This window comes from Channa argus, chromosome 17, assembly GCF_033026475.1.
Source record: "Channa argus isolate prfri chromosome 17, Channa argus male v1.0, whole genome shotgun sequence".
Classification (NCBI taxonomy): Eukaryota; Metazoa; Chordata; class Actinopteri; order Anabantiformes; family Channidae; genus Channa; species Channa argus.
The window spans coordinates 10,831,044-10,854,408 of record NC_090213.1 but is presented as its reverse complement, the minus strand read 5'-3'; the positions used below and the strand labels follow the sequence as shown (position 1 = coordinate 10,854,408).

The following is a 23,365-nucleotide window of genomic DNA, read 5'->3' as shown; positions in this document are numbered from 1 at the left end:
GCAAACAATGTAAGCATGGTGCTGAGAGCTGCTCACACACATAATTACTTTGTCCCTGGTTTTAAACACCGGTCATGGTTCATTTCTTCAGTCTTAACTTCAAGTGATGTGCAAACAATCCAAGAACCAACCACCTTTTAGTGTGTCTAGTGTGACAAACCTGTTTAGCAGAACATTGACTGTTGCTAACCGATTGTCAGTGGTGTTTTTGAAATTTGTGTGCTTGCAACTTTTCTAGCTCATGTGGGGATGTAACACCCTGTCTACAAAGAAAATGCAGCATGAGCATCACCTTAAAAATCAACAGCAGGAGCTTCAATACTTTTCAGCACTGCGCTAGTGGCCCCTAAACTTAGTAGCCTTAGGACTTGCTAGAGTAGACCGCGGGCCATGATACATTGCCCTGGCAACAGCAGTCTCTGCTAGATAGCAACCTCATCACCGTAGCAACCTTGGGTTGGGGGGTCACTGGTTAGGGGCCTTTATGAATGCACCCCTCCCTCTTCACACACCCCTCTTTCTTTGTGAGAGGTTTTGGATTGGCTAATGTGTGTGTGGGGTCTGCACGTGTGCAGCGAGGTGGTACAGAGGTTGATGAATGTGATTGTGAGTGTGCAGTCTTTTAACTTATTTTAGGAGGGCCATGGTACTTTTGGTGTTGTACGGGCACCAAACCTGCATTGTGTTTATAGAGGTGTAGAAACCAGATAACATCATGCCTGTTACAGGGATTAGGATTTGGAGCCGAAAGCAAAGGAAGAATGGTTATGCAGGTAGGTGTGTTTGTATTATTTGTATGTGCACACATTCACAACTTTAATGCTCCAACAGAAAAACAGTCCTTGCAGGGAATAATGATTAAAAAAAGTCACATGAAAAAAATGCAAGGAAATGGTGTGAACTCACTGGAAGCATAAACAAGCTGAGGGTGAGATGAGGAACTAAAATAGAAAAATAAATGTGTGAACGTGTGAATTGGAAAAGACGTGTAGGAAGAGTTAAAGCTGGAGATAATCAGTGTAGCTGTGGCTTTGTTCGGGCGGCTGGTTGATGAGGAGGACACAGTGAAAAGCACCAGGAACCTGGATTGAGTTGAATGGTTGGCTGATGGAGAGATAGATGGACTTGTCAATGCAGGTGAAGTTTTTTAGTTTTTTTTTATTCGCATAGTATTTGATATTTGTGCTAAAACTTGATGGATTTTTTTTTTTGTAGTAACAGGTGGAACAAGTGTTCTTAATTGATCTGACCAATTTAATTATAATACACTGGTCTGGCTGGCTGTATGTTATTTTGTGCATTTGTAGATGAGCATAGATTGTCTGACAAATGATTTTAATAATGTTGAGCTTAGTTGTCCTTGCTGATTTTATAATGATGCAACAAAGTGGCATTTTTAAGGTTTCTGGGTTGGCAAGTCAGTGGATGTAACCTGCGGTGCAGTTCAAACACAACTTGTACCACAGGGCTACATTATTACCGTGTTAACTGATTACCAGGCTGCACTGGTAATTTAATCTGAACTATTGTATTATTAATCAGTGGCTTTATCTTTTGAAATACGTGACACACAATGCTTTCAAATGCATTGGCTGTTCATAAAATACATTTACCTGAATCTAATGTGATCTAGTTAAGCAATAATATAATGTTTATCATGTTCAGTTGTTTGTTGAGATGTAATGGTGTTTAGGTGGCTGTAGGTAGTGACTGTTGCTGTGCTCTATTGTTTTATACTGACAGGTGTTTTACTGTTTTGTCCACGCTATCTATGAGTGTGGATTGGCTAAATCAACCACAACAAGCACATACCAATGTTTTTATGACATATTATATTACAAGCTCTCAAGCATGGATCTAGGAAGTCATAACGTTAATTTGTAAGAACAACAAGACATAATATTCATCAACACATTTCTGTCTCACACTCTTCACAGTCTCTATTTTAAGTCTTCTATTTTATGAAGCGTTATCAGTTGATATGCGGAAAAAGTCAAATAAATATGTCTGTATTGTGTACATGAGCATGTACATGTAGCACGCTGCTCTGTCAGGAGGATTTAAAGTTACTGAATAGACAAATCTTCAAAACAGCGTTTCCCGCCTATGATTTCTATCATGTTGTGCCCCATTATTTTCCTGGGGAGATTTCTGTTGGAGAACACCGATTTCTTTGCCATGTCTACGCGTAACCAGGTTTCTAATCAGCTTTCTAATTAGCTTTCCCCAATGCAGTTGGTAGCTCATTGGGACAGTGGTTCAACTCCTAGTCCCTTCTGGCCGTGTGTCCTTGGGCAAGACACTAAGCCCTAAGTTGCTCCCAGTGAGTCAGGTGAGCACCTTGCAAGGCAGCTGACATCATTGGTGTGTGTGTGTGTGTGTGTGTGTGAATTGGTGAATAACAAGCAAATGTGAAAAGCGCTTTGGATAAAAAGCGCTATATATAATCAGAGCATTTAACTTTTTAACTGCGACGTGTATAAGAAAAAGCTGAAGACAGATAAACGGACCTGAATGAAAGGTTAAATCATAGGAAAGATCATTAACAGGGCAATGCCACCTCATTTTTAAAACAAAGTCTGTCTAAAGTCAAACAGAAAATGAACTAACACAAATTGCCTTGTGGAAGCCTAAATAAGTCACTTTCCCCCTCAGTTTTTTTATGTTGTTTTTTTTTTATAAATTAAGACAGTTCCTGTTATGGATGAGCTGTATCTCCTTTTTCTACATGTGTGCTGTCACTCTGCTAAGGCATGAACAAACCCACATGAAAAATGAAAAGTCAAAAACAGCATTTTCTGTCACTATACAGATTAAATTGTTCAAGGCTTCAAAAATAAGTCAGAGGTAGAGGAGAGCCTGGCTCACAGATTTCAAGCGCGTAGTGACCGAAATGACTGGTTGCTGGCTTTTCTTTTTTCTGGCTGTGTCTCTGCTGCTGCATAGTGACAGCACAGGGGGACAGAAGGCAAAAGAGAGAGCATTGCAGCTGATCCACAGTGCTTTGTGTTAGTTACATTTTCTGTCAGACTTTAGCCTGATTTTGTTTTAAAAAGAAGACTGCATTGCTCTGTTAATAATATCTTCTTTTATTCAGTCTTTTACTCAGCTGCTTGCTTCCATCTGCAGCCTTTTGTTACTCACATGGGCTATTGGGGATAAAGCTGATTAGAATCCTAGTTACGTGTAGCAGAGAGATATGCGTTCCTCAGGACAAATCTACCTGTGGAAATCAGGTTTTCTCTCCAACCCCGATTTTGGAAACCAGCTTTCCTGTTTACTTGACAGTTAGTAAAATCACTTTTTTTGAAAAAGCTGACTGTAACCTTGTTAAGTCCATGTAAATGCACTGTATGTTTCTTCTTCTCACCTCTGTCTTGATGGCACTGCTGACAACCTCTGTATTCATACTTCCGAATACTGTAGAGATTTTGTTGAAGTGTTGACTTTTGGTTCTTGATGCTCAAATCCCGTGCCATGTATGGGTATTGTTTCTTGACTGGCACAGAAACATCCTGCATCTCAGTGCCAGTAAACTAACATTTCCTCTTTCTGCCGTGTCATTAATCATTGTATATTTAAGTGTTTGTCAGATGTGTCACTTCTTTATTTTGCAATGTGTTGACGTTCCACATTTACTTATTTATTAAACTTTTCAAACGTGTTGTAACAAGGTTTTATGTACTAGAGAAGCATTAGGCAGCAAAGAAAACTCACCTCAGGGTATTTTTGCTTATTATATATTCTGGATGTTTTCTCAGAGGCTTTTACTTTTAGGCAACGTGTGATCCTCAAACATCACAACAGCTCTGCTCTGATCAATATGCCACCATGGCCAATAAATTCCCAAATGTGATAAATACATTAATTACAATCTGGTTACTTTCCTTTTTGAAAACATAATATTAACATAATAATGTCTTTGATGTGCCTTAACAAAGGTGTGTCACCTAAGTCATCCTGTTTGTGAGGCGACAGATTGTTGATGAATGATGAGGAAATTTACGCCGACGTAAAGCAAACCACAGATGAACAAAAGGTGGCAGACAAAAGCAATATTTGCATGTACTTACAGTAGAAACCAACCGCGGTAACTTACGATGTTTGCTCTAGTGTTATGACGTTTGATAAGGAATGCAGCAGTTCTACTCCATTTCAGGAAATCTGTTACTGAGTAGGGAGGGCTCTCTCTTACCAAATTAAAATCTGTATACCTCACTATGTGGGACTGATTTGCTCATTTCATATATAAAAGAAGCATCTGCCAGATGAACGTAGTCAAATGTTCTCTCTTCTCTTCTCTCCATATGGCTTCGGTCTTGGCTTTAACCACCTGACCTTTATCTGACCTCTCTATGATGCTGCTGTCACAACCCAACAGGTAAGTGCTTTTATTTGATACACCGTAGCTCTTTGTGACTGTTTTTTTCACTGTCATAATCCAGCATTGCTTTCTTTTAAACTCCAGATGTTCCTGTAATACCAGCCTGTTTTTTTTTTATCACCATCTCTTTCCATGACTCCCTAATGTATGCTCCAGTTTACAGGATACACTTCCCAGATACCGTCTTAGTGGCTGATGAATCGAGATGCCAATCTCATTCACGAGACAGCATATATGATTTATAAATCTGTTTTATTGTGATACCCACATAGCTGGAAGATTTGTGTGATTGGGAATTTGGATAAGTGAGGGCAACTGTGTCGTGTTTGGAGTAGGTGTATTTTCTCTGTGTGCGGGTGTTTAGCAGTGCTTTACAAGAAATGGAAATTGTCTAAAGTAAAGAAAGATGGATCATTAACCTCAGTGTCTTGTCAGTGTTATACCACAGGCGCTGTTCTGTTTTCTTCTCTGTATAATTCACACACACAAATCCTACCTTTGGTAACTACCCATAGAGACTCCGGTTCCTTCTGCACACCATAAAGCTTCTCACTGTAGTGTACTGACCTGCTCTCACACCCCTCTGACCCATAGAACTTCTCTTCACATTGGTCCTCTTTCTCTCCTGCCAACAGCCTGTACCCATAGCTGATTTGTGCAACCAGTCCAACTGGCCAATTAGATTAGAAGATTTACAAACTATTTCTGCTATTTTAATTAGAAATAAAATAGAGGAAAGTTGCACACATTGTACACTGATGTTCTACAAGTGTTTTTGTGTGCAGATATGAATATGCTGTGAGATGTAGGGGTTTTAAACTGGGCTTGCCTACTTTGAAATAAGATCAAGTGTATGTGGATTTGTGCATGTGTAATGTAATGATGTGGGCTGCTCAGTGACTCATTTGTGTCTCTACAGGTTATTAACTCCTATTCTCAACTCATTACTCAACTAGGCTGTGGGCAAGAAGTAAAGTTCTAAAGTAGAGTAAAGTAAAGTTCTTCTCTCTTGGAGTGTTTGGCTCAGTCATTAAGTGTCTAAATTATTGACATCATGAAAACAAAATCAGTATATCTTAAAGCCCCGGTTACTTTTATATCTGAAAAATATGTGTACAGCATGTGATTTAAAAACTTTTTATAGTAGAATATTTATCTAAAACTTATTGTGGAGAGGTGAAGTCAGACTTATTGATCAGTACTGGCAGCAGTACAGAAATACTTTCTTCTAAATGTCTTTAAGCAAGGCTCCCATTTCTAACTAATCAGAGAATTTTAATGACTTCTGCTTGTTCAGAAAGTTTAACTGCATTCTTATTTATTGTTTTCATAGTGGCTTATATTTGAAGAGCTGTGCACAGCATGGCAGACAGTAGTAGAGCATAGGGAGCAGGGAGAGGCTGGGCTGGGCAGAGCAGATTTCAAGTCCCATGCTAGCACAACTTAAGTTGCATATTTTAGATCTACTGTAAATACGCAGGCATGTCAGAGTGGTTAGAACTGTCAACATCTAAAGCCAGTGACTGTCACTGTTTTACAAAGGTTTCAGGGGTTTTTACATTGCTTTGTCTCCCTGTAAACAGTGCTACCACATACAACATGCAAATCAAATTGAAGGTCATCAATAGCAAGTATTTAAATATTTTACTGAAAATGTCCATGTAATATTTAACAATAAATCAAAGCTAGATATGAGACATACCGTAAGCCTTTTTCGGGACATCTGTATCAGTCTACAGATGATTTAAAGATGGAGTGACTGTGTTGTTTTGATGAGGCAAGTGGGAGGTGGATAGCTTGCCCCTTGAAACATAGTGACAGAGTGAATGGCAGCCACAGATCCCTGTACTTAAACTATTAGATAAACCAAGGCTGCACTCTTCACATAGTTGTGGGTCATTGGTACAGTATGGACTACTTCTATTAAGGCTGCTTGGTGCTTAATTATGCACGAACTGTTAAAACATTAGTTGTCTGACTCATTTATGGAGTTTTCTAATTTGAAAAAAATACATTTGGAAGATGCCTACAATTTCCTAATAAATATAAATGCTGTTTTCTTCTTAGCCATTTATTGTCTTAGCCTTTTATCAGCAGCTTTGAGGGATTTAGGGATATATGCTGTTATTTCCATGTGTTGCCAGCAGACGCATTAATTTCTCACTGTCCTCCTACATTAGGCCCAAAGCTCATCTTCTTCTGTCCAAATAGTTTTTGGCAGCAACCACTCGGTCACATGTAGCCTGGACTTAATACTGAGGGTTTTTCTCGGGCTTTGAGAAAGCCTGAATGAAAACATGAGGGTGGTGGATTTTTCATAAGATTACATGAGGCTCAGCATTGCCATCGTGCTTAATCTGTGAAGCATTTGCAGCACAGTGTATATATATATTTGGACAGCAAGCATTTGCTTGTTTTGGCTAGTATACATTGGTAACAGAATAAAAAATCTATGTGCCTAATTGCAAGTAACTGGTGAAGTTTTCAATTATATAGACAATATGAGGACTTCCAAGAAACAAGATTCATATTTGTTTTTTCCCATACTATAAAGTTTATATACATATACAGTCATATACAGTACATGTGTGTTTTACTATCTTAGCTATACATACCTTTGGGTTTTTCACTGTGGATGTAATTTGTAGCTCAAAATGATCAATCAATTTTATTTATATAGCACCTTTCATGCATATTACTGCAGTGATTGAAGACTTGATGAAAAAGCATACCAAACAATATCCAAAATATACCAAACAGTCAAAACTATGATATTATTACTCACAGAAAGAATTAAATAAAAGAAAGAGAAGTTGATAACAAGAGCAACAAAATAAGGGCAATAAGACAAAAAAAAACAAACTGTAATACATGAGACTAATGCAAAGATATAAAAATAAAGATAATAAGAGATAAATGACAAAAATATATATACAGTATATAAAAGGAAAGAAATAGAATCAATGAATAGGGCACAAAAAACACGATGAAGTTTGTTAATTTATTGAGAATTAATTAAATGGATAAACCAAAACATGTTACACCTAAACGGTTTCACACATAAGGATCAGAGATGTTCTTTATAATATATTCTGTGGTTTTGATGAAGTTTATAAAACAACTGAGAATTTACCTGGCAGGGAATAATGACAAAAGACCCCACCGGGTTGCCTCATGGGAAGGCTGAGCCTGATTCATTTCTGCTTTCTCTGCCTCTGCTGCTTTTATTTTAACAATATAAAAAAAACATGTCCCTTGTAAGTGTCCCAGCTTAAATAAAGATCCACAACTAACTCTCCTGTATATTGTATGTCTGGAAAATCTTATAGTACTGTCATCAGCATCTTAAAAGAACCATTGAAAGCATGAAGAATAAACCAACAGAATGTACCAACCTGTAGTAAACAAATGTTCTTTGATTTGCTATATTAAGAGCTCACTAATGTCATTGTTGAAATGCTAACCTACTGTAAAACTTGTGCAAAGGTTACGCAGATGAAATAAGAGTCAAGCTCCTGTTCCTTCCCATAGCCCTCAAGAATTCTAAGCCGATTTCAACACTTAGGCCCTGGAGGAAGAGAAGGGGTGGTGGAACTTGAGAAACAATGATACAATGGATGGGGGGCACTTCATATTTCTCTAGTTGTGCTACTTTGGCTTGCAGCTTGAATACATGTATAGTGTCCATGAGGTGCAAAAGTAAATTCATAGATTAGCTGATCCTTTGTTTTTCTACCTGCTACTGGAGGTGGCCAATCAATAGTATTTGAAATGCACACAAATGAAAACACATTCTAGTACAAGCACATACATGCATGGACAAAATATGCAAATACTCACACAGAATGTCACTGTGAAAAGCTTACACAGACCATAGACACCTATAAGGACACATGCATGCTGACAGACAGGCATGGTGACCAGCTATACACAGGCACACACATACAGATGGAAAGTCCCAACTGTGCTGGTGTGCACTGTGGGTGGGTGGCCACGAACACTGGCCTTTGGCTTTGAGTCCAAGGTGGGCTGAGAGTTTGTGTTCCACCCCCTCAACACAAGAGACACAAAGACTTGCTGTGTTTTAGAAAAATGAGACTGTGTGATAAGATGAGGAGAAGGGAGGTCCAAAATATAGGGGAAGAAGACAAAGAGAAATGTTGAAACAGTGATTTGAGATGGACAAACAGAGAAAAGAGAGTTGAGAAGGAAAGCCTGAGACTGAGAAAGGTGGGAAAGAGAGAAGTAGAGCGATGTAGACAGACAGATGGGGAGAAGGAAAGAGGGATTTAAATGGAGGGTGGCCAGATGGAACTCCGTTGTCAAACTTTTGACAGCTAGTGGGAGGAATATCTTTAGGGAACTCTATTTCTGAATTATGTGTGTTTGGATACATATGTTTTGACAGTGTAGTTGCGTTATATGGTTAATCTTAGCATAGCAAATTTAAATTCCCTCTTTGTTTATATTCCTCTATGTGGCTGTGTTTCACTCAGACGCTCTATTTTGAGTTCATCTATTGTGTGCGTGTGCTCCCCATTACACCCGTGGTTTGTCTGTAATGTGCCTTGAAACCCCAGAGTATAACGGCTAAAAGCCAACGCTGCCAGCTGCTCTGGCCAACAACTGCTGATCTGGACTCTGCTCTTAAATCCCACACTAACGTGATGACTATGCTTGGGAGCTGTTCTTGGATCAGGAGTAAGGAAGGAGAGCCAGAGAAGCTGAGGAGGTTGAAGACAAAAATCTGTGTGTGTGTGTGTGTGTGTGTGTGTGTGTGTGTGTGTGTGTGTGTGTGTGTGTGTGTGTATAAACTAAAGTAGGTCTTTCTTAATAGAAGGTTTGCACTGAGTTGATGTAGTGCAATGAGCCTGGGTACAAATGATGTTAATGTAGTGCGTGCGTGTGTGCGTGCGTGTGTTTGTGCGTGTGTGTCAGACAGATCCCAGCTGTAAAGGGCAAAATGCCAGACCCAAAGTCGGCCTCTATTGTCACAGTAACGTCTGCTTGACATCTGCTAAATCAGCATAATTCTCTGTCTCTTACGCGTGCTTTCTTTTTGTCTTTTTATTCTGTGTCACTTTCTCTCCCTTTCTTACTTTCTGTTTAGTCATGTGCTGTCTTTCATCTCTCCCCTGCTCTCTTTATGCTTCTTTTCATCTTACATTCTACCACATTGCCCTGTATGAACTCCATCAGTGTTAATGTCAGTGCTGCAGATAAGAAAACATTTTTCTGCTGGAACACACACATTTTTACACATTCCCGCAGTCCAGGCATTATGAGTGAGGGCCCCCCCCACACACACACACACACACACACATACAGACTTTAAAGGCTCTGCTGTGACGCTTCTGCTACTGTTATTTCACACATCTTGGCTTTTATTAGAGTTTTCCTCTCACTGTGTTCCACTTGTGTGCTTGTTAAAAGGCTTTATATATGTAAACACATGGCATATAATACTCACACCTCTTAGCAGCCTGTAAACCTGCACATGCTGAGTAAAAATACTTTAGCTTGTATCTTTTGGCATATTTTTGATACAGTATTTTTTTTCTTAGGGTACTCTAGCTTCCTCTCACCTAATATTAGCAGCATGCTCTCTGTCCTACACACAAAACAAGAGGGCTCAGCAGAAGGCTGTGGCACCTGTAGTAAGCAGGCGCAGTGGGGTTTGATGGTGGGGTTGCTAGATTGGACTCCTGGTGGGTTGCCAGATAGGCTGTGAAAACATGAGCTGAACTTTGTCTTCACCTCTGTCTTACAGTCCAACCCTCCTTCTTTCTGATTCTGCAGGTTTCTCCCCTGGGGGTCCACCTTTATTTTGTGAAAAATGTGTAGTCCATTTTAAGTTTAAGGACACTAGAGGCTTTGTCTGCATTACACCTGAGGTAGTAAAACATAGTGGTTTATTGATTGGTCACAAATAAATAACATATTTTTTCTTTCAAGCTCCACTTTAATTATTCAATGGTATCATAACAAAGTGATGGTAAAGTCTTAATTTGTTTAAGCAGTAATTGTGTCCCTTTGCTCAATGGGGTTTCTTATAAAAGTATGTTTTTAAGCTTAATTTGTTTTCACAAATCCACAAATCACAACAAAAGTAATGTCAAGACCTAGAAAGGTCAAGATTTTACATTATTATAAAGAAAACCCAACAAATTCCCCTCTGCCTGGAAGAAACCACTCTCAGAACCAGGCTCAGGGTGGATAGCCATCTGCCTGGACTGGTTGGAGTAATGGCATGAGTTTCATAACTGCATCTGTGCCTGCATTCATGCTGGTAGTGATAAAACAATTGAATATAACTTAATTGCATACAACTTGTTTGTAATATGTAGAGTATGAGCTCACATGACAATGTTGTCATGGCAAATGTGTGCCATAATCATAGCTAAAGTATTTTTTAGCTTTTCTACCTATTGGTACCTAAAGCGCTTTACACTGATTTTCACTCACCCATTTGCACTCACAATCACACTAACGCACCGATAATAGAGCTGCTATGCAGCTGCCTTACACATAGTGGGAGCAACTAAGTTGGGGTTCAGTGTCTTGCTCAAGGACACATCGACATGTGACAGGAGGAGCTGGGGATCGAACCAACAACCCTAGGATTGGTGGACAACTGCTCTACTTTCTGCACAGTCAGTCTAACTAAATATTAGCGTGTGTGACCTTTTTTTGTGTACCTTCATCAAGTATCTGCAGGAAGTGATATTTTTTATTTAGTATTGAAGCTGAATCATCTTATTAGATGTCGGGAATTGAAGGCCAAAGAATTTGTGTGTGAATGTATTGCATGTTTGTTTTCCTGTATGGGCACATGTAGAAAAACTTAAAATTCCTCTACTTTGACAGGTGGTTTCCCTCAAACAACTGTTGGCGAAACTACTGTCACCACTCACACAGGGCTGGGAAATTAAAAAAACTCACAAGCACACAGAGATGTTCTCTCCACTAAGTGCAGTCCTACCTTAGTGATTTAAAGATTTAAAAACCGGTTCAACCACATTCAGTCACAGTTACACAAGCCCTTTTTAAATACTGTTACAATGACAAACATGTTGCCTGTTTTTTTTTTTTTTTTTTTTTTTCAAATGGAGTAAGGGACACCATGTGGTAGCCAGACCTCATCAGACATGATACCAAGTGGTTGAGGTGCTTAGCGGGTTCTCTTTATCTGTGCACGCACTGTGTGTTATTTGCACGGCAATATTGGTTTACTCAGAACTGTATGTTTTCTGCCAGATTTCAGGTTTCATAATGTGCTTGGGAAAGGGATTTTCTAGCTGTCATGTCTGTTCCATATTAGGTTGTTTAGAGACTTCATAGAACAAAGTAAAAGTTTCATTGCAGTACATATGTTACCCTAAATACAAATCTTAACACTTGCAAACTTGCAAATTTTTACTCACAAACCCATAGTCCTTTTTTTTTTTTTTTTACACTTTTCCAGATTCACCATCTGTATATGGTTTTATAAATATCATATACTCTGTGAAATGTATATGCAGACCACATCTGGCCCCAGGTCTGCTGGACCAAGTCCACCACTCAGGCATGACTGATCAGGAATGCACATAGTCGACCGCACCCTTTCTCCACTTCAACCACTGGACGAAGGCCTGCTGGGTGTGTGTTTGTGTTTGAATGTGTGAATGCCCCGCTCAGATTACCGGAGTTCATTTGTCTTGTAAGTTATAGTGCCACGCCTTCCTCAAACTTCTTTTCATGCCATGGTCTCATAGCCTTACCTCACGGCTCTTGTCCTTTTCCCTGCTCTTTTTTTTTCAGCCTTTTGTTCAGTGTATTTGTTTCCAACGCCTTACAAAGATAAAGCCTCACGTCATAAATCAACAGTATAGACAGTGGGAATCTTACATACAAGCTGTGCAGGTCACATATCTTCACATAGCCTTTCATGCTGGACTGAGTGTTTAACAGATGTGCCTCAAATACAGTCCCAGTCTGTTCTTGCTTCTCTTCTGACTTGTCAACAGTGCATTTGTTCAAGAAGTCTGTTTGTGTGTGTGTGTCCAGGAGTTAAACCCATGATTGCTCCTTATAGTTAGGGCTGGGGGGAGGTGTCAAAGGTCAATACCGCTTTTACTTTTCTCCTTTTCTCTCTGGATAAAAACTGCACTCAAAACAACTCTTAGAGATACACACACACACACACACACACACACACACACACACACACACACACACACACACACACACACACACACACAGACACACACAGACAAGTGATCACACAAGGGAAGAGTATCTAAGCTCACAGCTTTTATATTAGAATGGAATAGAATAAAGTAACATACACACACGGTGCTTTCTGGCGGAATCATAGATGTTAGAGCGTGTGGCTGGAGGAATGAAGGGATTTCTCTTCTAACCAGAGTAAACTGACAAGAGTTGACTCCAGGGATTTGGACCAGCTTAGCTGCTGTCTTAAAAACTCCAGAGAGACCATTTGTCTGTGTGTGTGTGTGTGTGGGTGCGTGTGTGTGTGTTAGAGTCCTTGAAGGGCTGCTCCACAGAGGCCAAATTTAGGCCTTGAATGTTTGAAATAGCGTGGTTATCTCTGACTTGTGATTGTAATCGTTGCTCACACACACTAACAGTTTCCTTCTGGCCATGAGATAGTGTTGTTTATTGACATAAGTCTGATGGGAAAGTGTTAGAAATGTACATACAAACAAACAGACAAATTGATGCACATTTTATGGCCCATTTAAAATTTTAATCAAGATTGAAAATAACACTGACCAGCAGAAAGTACTGTTATTCAGAGATGTTAGTCTTATGACATCCCCAGTAGTTGGAAGTAGTAATCAACAAGGATTAAGTGCTTCTCCTAAACCCCTTCTACTGTCACTGCTGGGGGTGTAGGTGCAGTCATAGGTAACAGAATTATTTTATCCTAGAGGCTCACCAGAGGGCTGTAACTTTGAACCAGGTTATCTCTGTCCTTCCCTGCCCTCTGGTGGTGTGAAGGTGTCAGGAACAAAGAGACATTTTTGACTTTGTGGGTCACCTTATTCCTTATTTTTCCTACTCATTATCTTGTGTATTAATCGCTTTTATTTTCTGTCCACACGGACTGTGGTATAGTCATGATTAGGTTTTTTAAAAAAAAGTGAGTTCTTCATTTGTGCTGATGGCCTGTTGGTGCCTCATTCAGGCGCCTGACACACTATACCAAAACAATCTTAAGGTCAACCCCATCCCACCTTACTAACCTCCCATCATTATTAGTGGCAGTTTAAAAGCACTGCGCCACCATATGAGGTTAGTCTACAGACTCCAGTGACCTTACTGGGGCTCAGATGGCCGAATGAGTGAGTTGTCCTGCACAGACACACATCCACACAACAGCATATGCACACAAATACGTGTGGTAAATTTCCTCTTCTGGGACATATGCGGGCACCTTACATTTATTCTATTCCACAAATGGCACGTGTCACTGTGAATGATGCATCGCCTCTTTGCAAAACCTCATGGGGGCCTGAAGAAGCTCTTCTGTCACATGCACACATGCTCCCAAAATCCAATTTAATACTGCTTTTTGCTCGCTGTTTAGTGCTGTTTTTTTAATTAATCCTGTTAAAGTATGTGTCTGCCACATGTAAAGTGACTTCAAGGAACATACAGAGAGCAGTTTTGAATAAAGATTTAAAAAATGTTGCATTGTAAGACAAAACAACTGAATAAAATAGATGAAACGTACTATAATGCAGCAACATAACAAAAGATTGATATGAAGAGTTGGAGGTAAAGGCTAAACTGTCATGTTCTCAAGCATTTTTGGTCTAATAGAGGTCAGAATGTGACAACAGATACAGTTGGTTTACACCACAGTCTTGGCCTTACATATACTAAAATGCATTTAAAACTCTTACACACAATATCTTACATACATCTGGCAAAATAACAATCTTTTAGTCCCAAGTAGTTGTAATCATGTTGGTGTTTTGTATGTTGTGATAAAGCAACAAAATATCTACTGTGTGCAAATAGAAGAGGTTCTCATTACCCTTTAATGAAGATTTTAACACTTCCTATAGGCACATAATATAGAACGTAGAGTACACATACACACAAACTTGGAGGTTAAGGCCACATAACTTCCCTGGAGGCGTACCCTAATTTAAACCATAAGTGTTATACAAGTATTATATGCCTAACTTGGCTTCTTAAACTAGACATTAACCTAAAACCAGTCCCAAGCAGAAATGTGGTTGTAGTGAAACCAAATTGGGGAAACCAGTTAGATTTCCAAAAAGACAGGTTGTCCCTAGGCAGGAGGTTTGTCTTAAAAATGCTACAGAAACACACACATACACCAACAACCATAAAACTGTCCCAGTTACTGTGGGCTGGTGCTGAGTAATAAAAGCCTTCCTCTGTGGTGGAGCTGAATCCCTGTGTTTAAATGGTTTGGTGAATGTGTTACCGCTGAGAGACACACGCTGTGAAACTGTTATTTACTTGGATTTAGAATTGGGAATAGACAAAAAGCCTGAGTTTTAAGTAGTAAAAAAAAAAAAAAAAAGACAATTGTGGACTCGTCTGTGCACTAAATGCTACTTTCTTAGTGTGTATATGTTTATACATCTACTTTAGTTTTTTATCGGCATTATTTTCATTTGTGACAGTATCTTGTCAGCGTGTACCAATATCAGATGCTTCCAGCCCCTAATTTCTGACAACCAGCTCACTGTCGTGTAAGGGTGGACAATCTGGTTAAAAGTCACAATCTAAAATCTAAATTATCTTCATTTTAGAATTTATGGATGTATTGTAGAGTATAGCCAGTCTAGAAATAACCACTGGAGCAAGCAAATGGTCCCATCAGCACACACTTATGTTAGGGTAGATAGTTTTCTTGGCTTGTTGGCATAACTGGCATCTGTGTTGTGTAGGGTTTTTGAAGGTATCTTGTGAAGTTTGCATATAGGAGTGAAATGTCATGATCTGTTCAGAATATAAGGAATTGGATTGTGGCATCTTCCATGTGGTCATGTGGTTCTCTGTCACATGGGGTGACAGCATGTCAAGTATATGTGTATGCACAAAGTTAAAATATATACTCAGCAATGTGATGTTTATATAGTTGGATATGTAATTTATTCCATTTAGCACATTCTCCCGTATTTTAAGTGAAATTACAGGATTAAGTTTTTACAGACTCAAATGTGTTATCTCGATAATCAGCAGGTTCAAAGGACTGTGTCATTTAGTGTTTTGCCATTAGAATGTGTAGTTATAGATTCTGTTTTACACGGCTCTTTATACTCGCTTGTGGAGAAATGTCACACAGTCAAACATATTTGCTATTTATTTTTGTGGAGTGTAGCTTTAATGCAAGGTTGTGCAAATCCAGTTTATCTCTTAACAATGTTTAATCTCACATGATTTTATGTAATTTAGCTTTATTATGCCAGTCTGGTCTTTGCCTCTGGTCTCCTTTCTTCCTCATGAGAGGAATTTTCCAAACTAGGGATGTGGTCAGCCTGTTGATTAGTTTATGGTCGACATTATTTTACCGTTAATCACCTGTTACGATATAATCATGGTTATGTTCTTTGACAACACGATGCCATTAAACTAAATCTACCGTATTACCTGGAAACTGCATTGCTTTAACTTCAAATTTTCCTCACCAGTGTATGAATTTCTTTAGTCATCACAATGCAAGACATTTAAAAGTAAGTGATATATGACGTGTCAGAATGAATTTGCACAAAAATTTTACATTCTGTCTACACTTCTAAAACACAGAGTTACTAAGTTACAACAGTGTTACATTTCTAAAACAGAGTATTTGTAAAAGAAAATGTCATAGACTATGGGCCATTACTACGGCAGCCCTGAGAGCTCAAAGCACTAAAATTTGCGAAAACGTGTATGAGCCAAGGGAAGTTTTCTCTGTTTGTTACACTTTGTTTTGTGTGTAGTCGCTGTGTCTGAAAGGTTATGTAAATTAAGAAGTCTACGTTTAAGTGTACTTATGATGTCAGCAATGACATCACTAACTGCCTTTGAAGTTAGCCTAGCCAGTTGTCATGGAAATAAAATAAATTGGTGAGTAGTAGAGCAGCAAGGTAGTAGTAGAAAGTTGAGTGTGCAGCTGTTGCTTACCGTGTTTAGTGGGATCAATTTGTTGTTGTTAGGTCAATTATGGAACGTGGAATTCAATAAATGTTCAGTGTTTTGTCATACAATGACCTCTGGAGTGGATAATTGTTTGGACCACCAGACACGAGTAAGCCTGCCTCTACATTAGTAAGAAGCCATCTCTACATGGACTAAATACATGGATTTACATATGGTGTGAATAATAGAAAGGGAAGGTAATCCAGCTCTAGTTAAAAAACGACAGGCAAAGCCACTCTTAAGGCCATGGCAAATGCTTTGAAAAGTCAGATAAATGCAAGAAAGGCCAAAGTATGCCAGCTGACGGAGAAAAAGAGTAAGATATTTTGTTTAATGGACGATTGCCGCATGGAGGTGGTGCAAACCAAAATGATGACAGAGTTCAACCCACTGTTTGGTGAGTTTTGTGGTATAAATATCTCAGAAAAAGAGGTACTCCAGCAGCTTAGAAGAGGGAATGAAATTAGATCAGATATGCTGGTTTGAGCCAAGAGCAAATTAATTCAGAAAACTTTGTGCTGCTTGTTGGATTAAAGAAGCACATTTGCGCATAGAGGAAACAAACCAGGCAAGTAAGGATGTAAGTCCTGAAGACAGTGTTTCTGTGGCATCCTCAAGAACATCGAAAACAAGTTCTGGGTGCTCTGTTGCATCTTCAGCTTCATCAGTACCCCTTATGGTTGAACCAGTGAGCCATTAAGGCAAAATTACATGCTCTATAGGAACAAGAACCAAAGCTTAAGGCAGAAAAGGAGCAGCGAGAAGTTAACCTTAAGGAGAAAATTAAAACACAAAAGGAAGAATTGGAATTAAAAAGTAACGCAAAAAAGGAAGAATTCAAATATAAAATTAGAGTGAATGCTGCTCTTGCCGCTACTAATGCTCAAATTGAGATCTTGCAGAAATATGAAGGCTCTGTGGTGAGGGGTGGCTCAAAGTACAGCAAGGACAATCTCAAATCAAATCATAAATATACAACAAGTGCAAGGGATAACGTACCTGTTACTGCTGTTACCAGTGCTGTTGACCAGTTAGAAGAAGCAAGCGATTAGCCTAATATGAGGTATTTCAGTGCTAAGTCCACTGGGAATGCAAAGGCAGAAACAGGCCACTGTGGTTCCCAAGCAAGTGCTGCTACCCAGCTTCCAGGTTCCGAAAGTCAGCTTGCTTTGCTCACCGTAATGCAGCACCAGAATGACGAATTTCTGGTTAAACACCAAAGGTTGTCTACTCTACCTCCACAAAATATTCCGAACTTAAGTGGAGACCCTCTGGACTATAGACTGTTCATCTGAGCAAGGGGTGGAGATTAAAAGAATGACAATGATCAGCCCTATTTTTTAGAGCAATATACATGTGGGCAACCTAGAGAAAAGTTGTTTTTACATTGAACTTGACCAAAGATACAAAAAGGCCAAGAGACTTTTAAAGGAGCATTTTGGTAATGAATATAAGGTCTCTGTAGCCTACACAAATAAGGCCTAAGTTGGCAGAGTTGTGGAAAATGCAGCGGCGGTTTTGGAATATATATAAAAGAGCTTGATAGTGCAGCCAACATGCGTGCTATTGTTTCTCAATTTAGTTATGTTCTGGCTTTTGCAGCGCTTTTCTCAATTTTGTTGTGTTGTGTTTTTTTGCAGCGCATTTCTTAATGCTGTGCCTGTGTTGTCAAATTGGTGAAGTTGTTTTTGTATATTTGCTTATGTTTTGTCCATTTGCATGTGTTTTCTCAAATTGCAGGGGTTTTGTGCTCTCAGGGCCACTGTACATTACACCAAATACTTTTTATGTTTCTATTTTTTTTACTTTAACCTGTGAAGTGATGGTAAAGATTGCAGTAAAACAGCCCTGTTTTTTGGTTAGTGATCAGTTGAGAAACACTCAAAATTATTATTTTTTCTATCTGTTAGTCATATTCTTATTTTAAGTTTGTATATTTAACTTTTTCTTTTTGTAGATAGTTATCCAAAAGCTAAGTATCATAAATTTCTGAAGTTTTTGATATATTCCTGTGACCAGAAGCAACAAAATTAAAGCTTGAATGTCCACTATATATGTTGAACATATTGATTATTGTCACTGCTTTAAATTGAGATTTATGAAATGGAGGGGGTTGACCAGGATGCTGGCCACTTAGGGTGACCTTTGACTTCTCGATTCCCTGTGGGAGTTATGGTACTAAAATTGGTTTTCCTCCTAAAAGGGAAAATCAATAGACTTCTTTTGTCTTGCATTTATTTTAGTCTGTCATTGATGTTGGTGCATTGGTTTGTTAATCACCTCATCCTCATCAGAGATACAGTAGTTAACATGTTGCCCTGTGCTGCTTTAATAACTTACTTTATGTGTTGTTGATTACTTATTAAGACTGTGGCATTATGCATTATGTGTATCAGTATGGACAAAGGTGGGTGTACATATACATACTAGTGTGAAGTGTGTGTAATGTACAATGAGTGTGTGTCTGTTCCTGATTTGCTTGAGTTAGTACGGTAAAACAGGACAACAGGCAATTTGTTTGCGCTAAGTAAGTAAAAAAAAAAAAAAAAAAAATGAGGTCTGGAAACTGATCTTGGGGGCTTAAATCTAGATTTACACTCAACCAAAACTCAAATGGGTCAACCACTTTTAGTTTAGCAATTAAACAGGGAATGGCAATTCACAGTGAGCAGTTATAGCTTCAAAGTCTGTGTAGACAAGATTAGCTTGGTCTAATTTTCTAACTTCAGGTTGAATCAATGCACAAGTGGAAACAAGTAAAAGGGATTGATTAGGGTTTTAGGGTTGCTGTGATATGTGGACGATACACAAATACATGACAGCACTGGGTTACTGTCGCACCTTGGTGGTCAAAAACTCCCTCTGCAGTTACACTTGGGTGGAAAAACTCCACCTGCTTAACAAACTTGTAGTTTCCCATAAAGACTTCATCCCTGAGGAACTCTGTGTTTTATTGTAACTCTAAGAGGGGCATATACCATCTAGTAGATTTTGTTTTACAAAAATGTGCACACTGTCTAGTTTTCATACAAATGTTGAAAACGTAATTCCTTTATTTTTGATACATTTTGTGGCTTGTGGTGGTTTTCAGGCTGCAGTATTAAAAACAGTAGGTGATGTAAACAGTAGTATTTAAGCCTTTTTCAGCATCTTCTTCAGATACTGTAAGGATTTTAGTTTAACAATGGTTTTGGTGTCTCAGGTTGTCAATCAGTACGCAAAAAAATGTTTTGGTATTCTTTGTTCAGTATAGTAACAACCAGGGTTATGAGTAAAGTAAGCAGAGCGGACAAGTGAGGAAAAAAGGTGTGGGGGAGGGAGGAAAGGAGTGAAGGAGGGTGAAAGGAGTGGTTACCATGCCGCAAACGGATACATGGGTGGGGCAGAGATCATAGATCACAGAAAGAAGGGAGGGAAGAGGGGACGGGCTGTGTCATATTACAGCACCGTGGCTTCAAGGGTTGGGTGTAATTTTAACCCTGACTCAAAGCACACAGTCAACTCCTGCTGTTACCGATTGAGGATTGACCAAGAGCAGTGTGTCACACTGTGTGTATGTGATTAGCAGGTGTGGGCTTCACTTCCTGATTTTTGCTGAATAACTTGTGCTGATCAGCTGATTGGAGAGCTACATCCAGGTGGCTGTCATTACCTGGACTTTGTTTTTTCATAACATCGACCAACTTGGCATGTTTCTTCCTTATCCAGCAGTGACAACAATACTCAAGGGAAACAGGTCAAAAAGGCGGAAGATAAAGAGAAGGTGTTGAAAAGACACTGGATAAAAGTCCCTGGAAACCCTGAGTTGTGCCGTCATCTTTGCCACTTGGCATCTACAAACACACACAAAGTATAGGATCACTGTTTGGATATTTTGGAAGGAGAATTTCACGTGTGAGTGTGTTTATGCCAGTGTGTGAGGCTGCATGTAACCTCATCACGCTGGGAATAGATCCAAGGGCACTGAAACCTTTTCACGTACAGGTCTGGTAGTGAAACGGTGCCTGTCAGCTGGTGTGTGTGTGTGTGTGTGTGTGTGTGTGTGTGTGTGTGTGTGTGTGTGTGTGTGTGTGTGTGTGTGTGTGTGTGTGTGTGCGCATGTGTGCGTGCTAACTACTGATAGAAACACTCATGCACTCATGGTCGTAAACAATAAACACTGACTCGCTGTGATTGAAAGTTAATGTCATTTGGAAAATTCTCCAACCTGTCAAGAACCACCAAGGTATATCGTATTTGTGTTTGCACATATAAATGTGTGTATCTGAGTGTGTGCCACAGTGGGCGGTGATTTTCCAGATTGGTGGATTGCCTAATTACACCTTTGGGTTTAGGAGTCAAGCCTGGAGTTTTTGAGCACAACAAAAGAGAAGAAAGGGAAGGAGATTTTTTTTTTGTCTGGTTTTTGACTGTTGACACAGATGAATTTAGGAAGAAACATGTTTGAAAGCTATCCGGTTCAGAGACATGAAGTGGAAAAGTGTAATCAAAGGGAAGGAAAAGTGGGCTGAACTTCCTTCTGTGACTGATTTAATACACGTAGTTTGAAACTTTTCTGCATATGTGCAGATCTGGGTGTTGTATAGAAAGAATGATTGAAATCTTATGATCTGGAATTAGTTTGAATATCTACTCAACAACCTGAGGATTATTTTTCCCAATTAAGTCTGGGTTTTAAAAACATTTTTGATCCAACGTCTGTAAGGATGAGAGGGGACAGGCGGTCTGCTTCCTTTCGGAAGGAGAAGCCAGTGGGTCTGTCTCGAGCTCTCAGCTGGCTCAGCGTGTCCAACCTTTCCCGCCAAAGCAGACGCATCTTCCACAGCCAGAACGAGCTGCATGCTGTCCACAACCGTCACACATACTCCTATTCGCACACTCACCTTCATACAGCTGACAGAGAAGAAGATGATGATGATGACAGCTGGGTTTACCAGCCTCAACACAAAATAGGTAAGATGAAAGGAAGTAAATGCTATGTCACTACTATGAATTCTTTTTGTTGGATGAGCAACGATTGTAACATATCCAACAAACCACATGACAGGGTTTGGGTTTGACGTGTCACTTGTTGCAGTACTCTGAGCTCATTTGAATGGGCTTTTGTTCTGACTCTCAACCAGGAAGCCAGTGAATGACTTGTTTACATGCAGAAGAAAAGCAAGAAGTGGGTCACTGTCTTTTTATGGCCCCTTCTCCGGCTTTTTTTCCCCCGATACTTCCTGGTTGCTATAGGGAGTGAGTGGGAGCTGTATACGGTCAGTTCGGCAGTCAAAGGGGACTTTTGTGTGTACCATAGGTAAATGATGGTGCGTCAGGCCGGAAACAGGTGATGTCACAGGCACGGTGATGTCCCAGGCTGGTGGCGATGTGAGCGCTTAGTTTGGTGCCAGGGAGAGGGTGTGTTTGTGTGTATGGACAGCTCATAACACGGAGCAAGTAATAACACTGTAGAACTGTGCTTTTTAAGAATGAACTTCATTTGGATACCAGTGTACTTGTGGTAAGAACACCAATTATTCGTATCTCAGTACTACAGAGGTATTGAGTTTCTGGATTAAGGTATTTATTTATTTATCACTTAATTAGGTGCGTATGCTTCTGCGTTTGTTTAGGTAGCAACATCAATAAGACTTAAGTGACAATGGTTGTAACTGTAGCCTAACATGGAAAATGACAACAGTGCTGCACTACAATTTGCTTTATTAACTTGAACCATACCAATGCTCCTCCAGTTGTAAATCAGGACAGGCTGCTGTCATGAATGTCATTAATCATTTCTTTTCATGTTTTCGGATTATCCTGTGAGGTCAGGTTTGCGCGACAAAGTGGATCATTTGTCTGCTTGTTGATTTAAAATCATTTAAAATATTTAGTTTAAATTGAAAAAAATCTTATCATAAACCTTTAGTAGGTTTAGTAAAATACCATGATGTATCTGTTGTGCTCATGTGCATACATGCTTACTAGTATACTTTTGTGTTCATCTTTATATGCACATCTGCCTACCTTTATTATCTTTGGATTATAATTAGTCATTTTCCATTTACCACTTTTTGCACATTTTACACTTGCTCATTAAAAGATCTAAGTGAAAAATATGGAAATAAAAAAAAATCTCAAATATCTGAAACATTTTGTACTCTTTGCTAAGTTGGAAAAGTGGTTGTATTCTTAAAAGTATCCTAGGCAAAAGTGGAAATTGGAAACTTGCCTCAGAAATGTTGAGCTTGTCACTGTTGTTGTCATTTATTACACAACTCAATCATCTATCACCTCTGAACCAAAAACAGCTCAGGGCTGCACATACCTGGGATGGTTTGAGATCCTGACATCTTTCTCAAAGTCAAAGTAGAAGCTTCAGTCGAGCAAAGATGAAAACGGTCTCGGGTGTTTGTCTTATGACACCAGCTGCTGTAAAATTATCATTAATATATTTGTTTTTAGACATTTGATTCAACTTTGAGATGTCCTTATATACATAAAACGGAAAGCTCTCTTCAGAATGTGTGCATTTTTAAGTCTCTGTGCTGTTGAGTCAAGGTGATGTTACTACAGAAAAGAAGGTTAAATATCCATCTGTAGAACTTTTAATTTGTGAAGAAAATGTCCATGTATCTGAATGTACTATTAATGTTATTTCTCTGTGTGATCTATCTTGCATAAGATTATCCTGTATGTTTTACCTGCCTGTCTTCTCCATGTTTGCTCCTCACATAGCTCTCAGGAAAGCTCTTTTACATATAATGGGTGTAATGGACCCTGTTTAATGTCCATATTTGTTAGGCTGATAGCTTTGATTTTTCTTCA

General features: G+C 39.2%; 1 protein-coding gene across 6 annotated transcripts in view; it reads left to right on the top strand.

The window, feature by feature from the left end:
* Positions 1 to 23,365, top strand: part of nhsl1b (NHS-like 1b) — a 95,289-nt gene that overhangs the window by 19,561 nt on the left and 52,363 nt on the right. For 2 of the 6 annotated variants that reach the window (XM_067483039.1, XM_067483032.1), the window contains exon 1: positions 20,668 to 21,508. The exons of the other annotated variants lie outside the window; for them this stretch is intronic. In XM_067483039.1, the coding sequence (XP_067339140.1) occupies positions 21,262 to 21,508 (247 nt within the window). In that variant the 5' untranslated portion in view covers positions 20,668 to 21,261. Of the gene's footprint in view, positions 1 to 20,667; positions 21,509 to 23,365 lie in introns of those variants that run through there. 6 annotated transcript variants of the gene reach the window in all.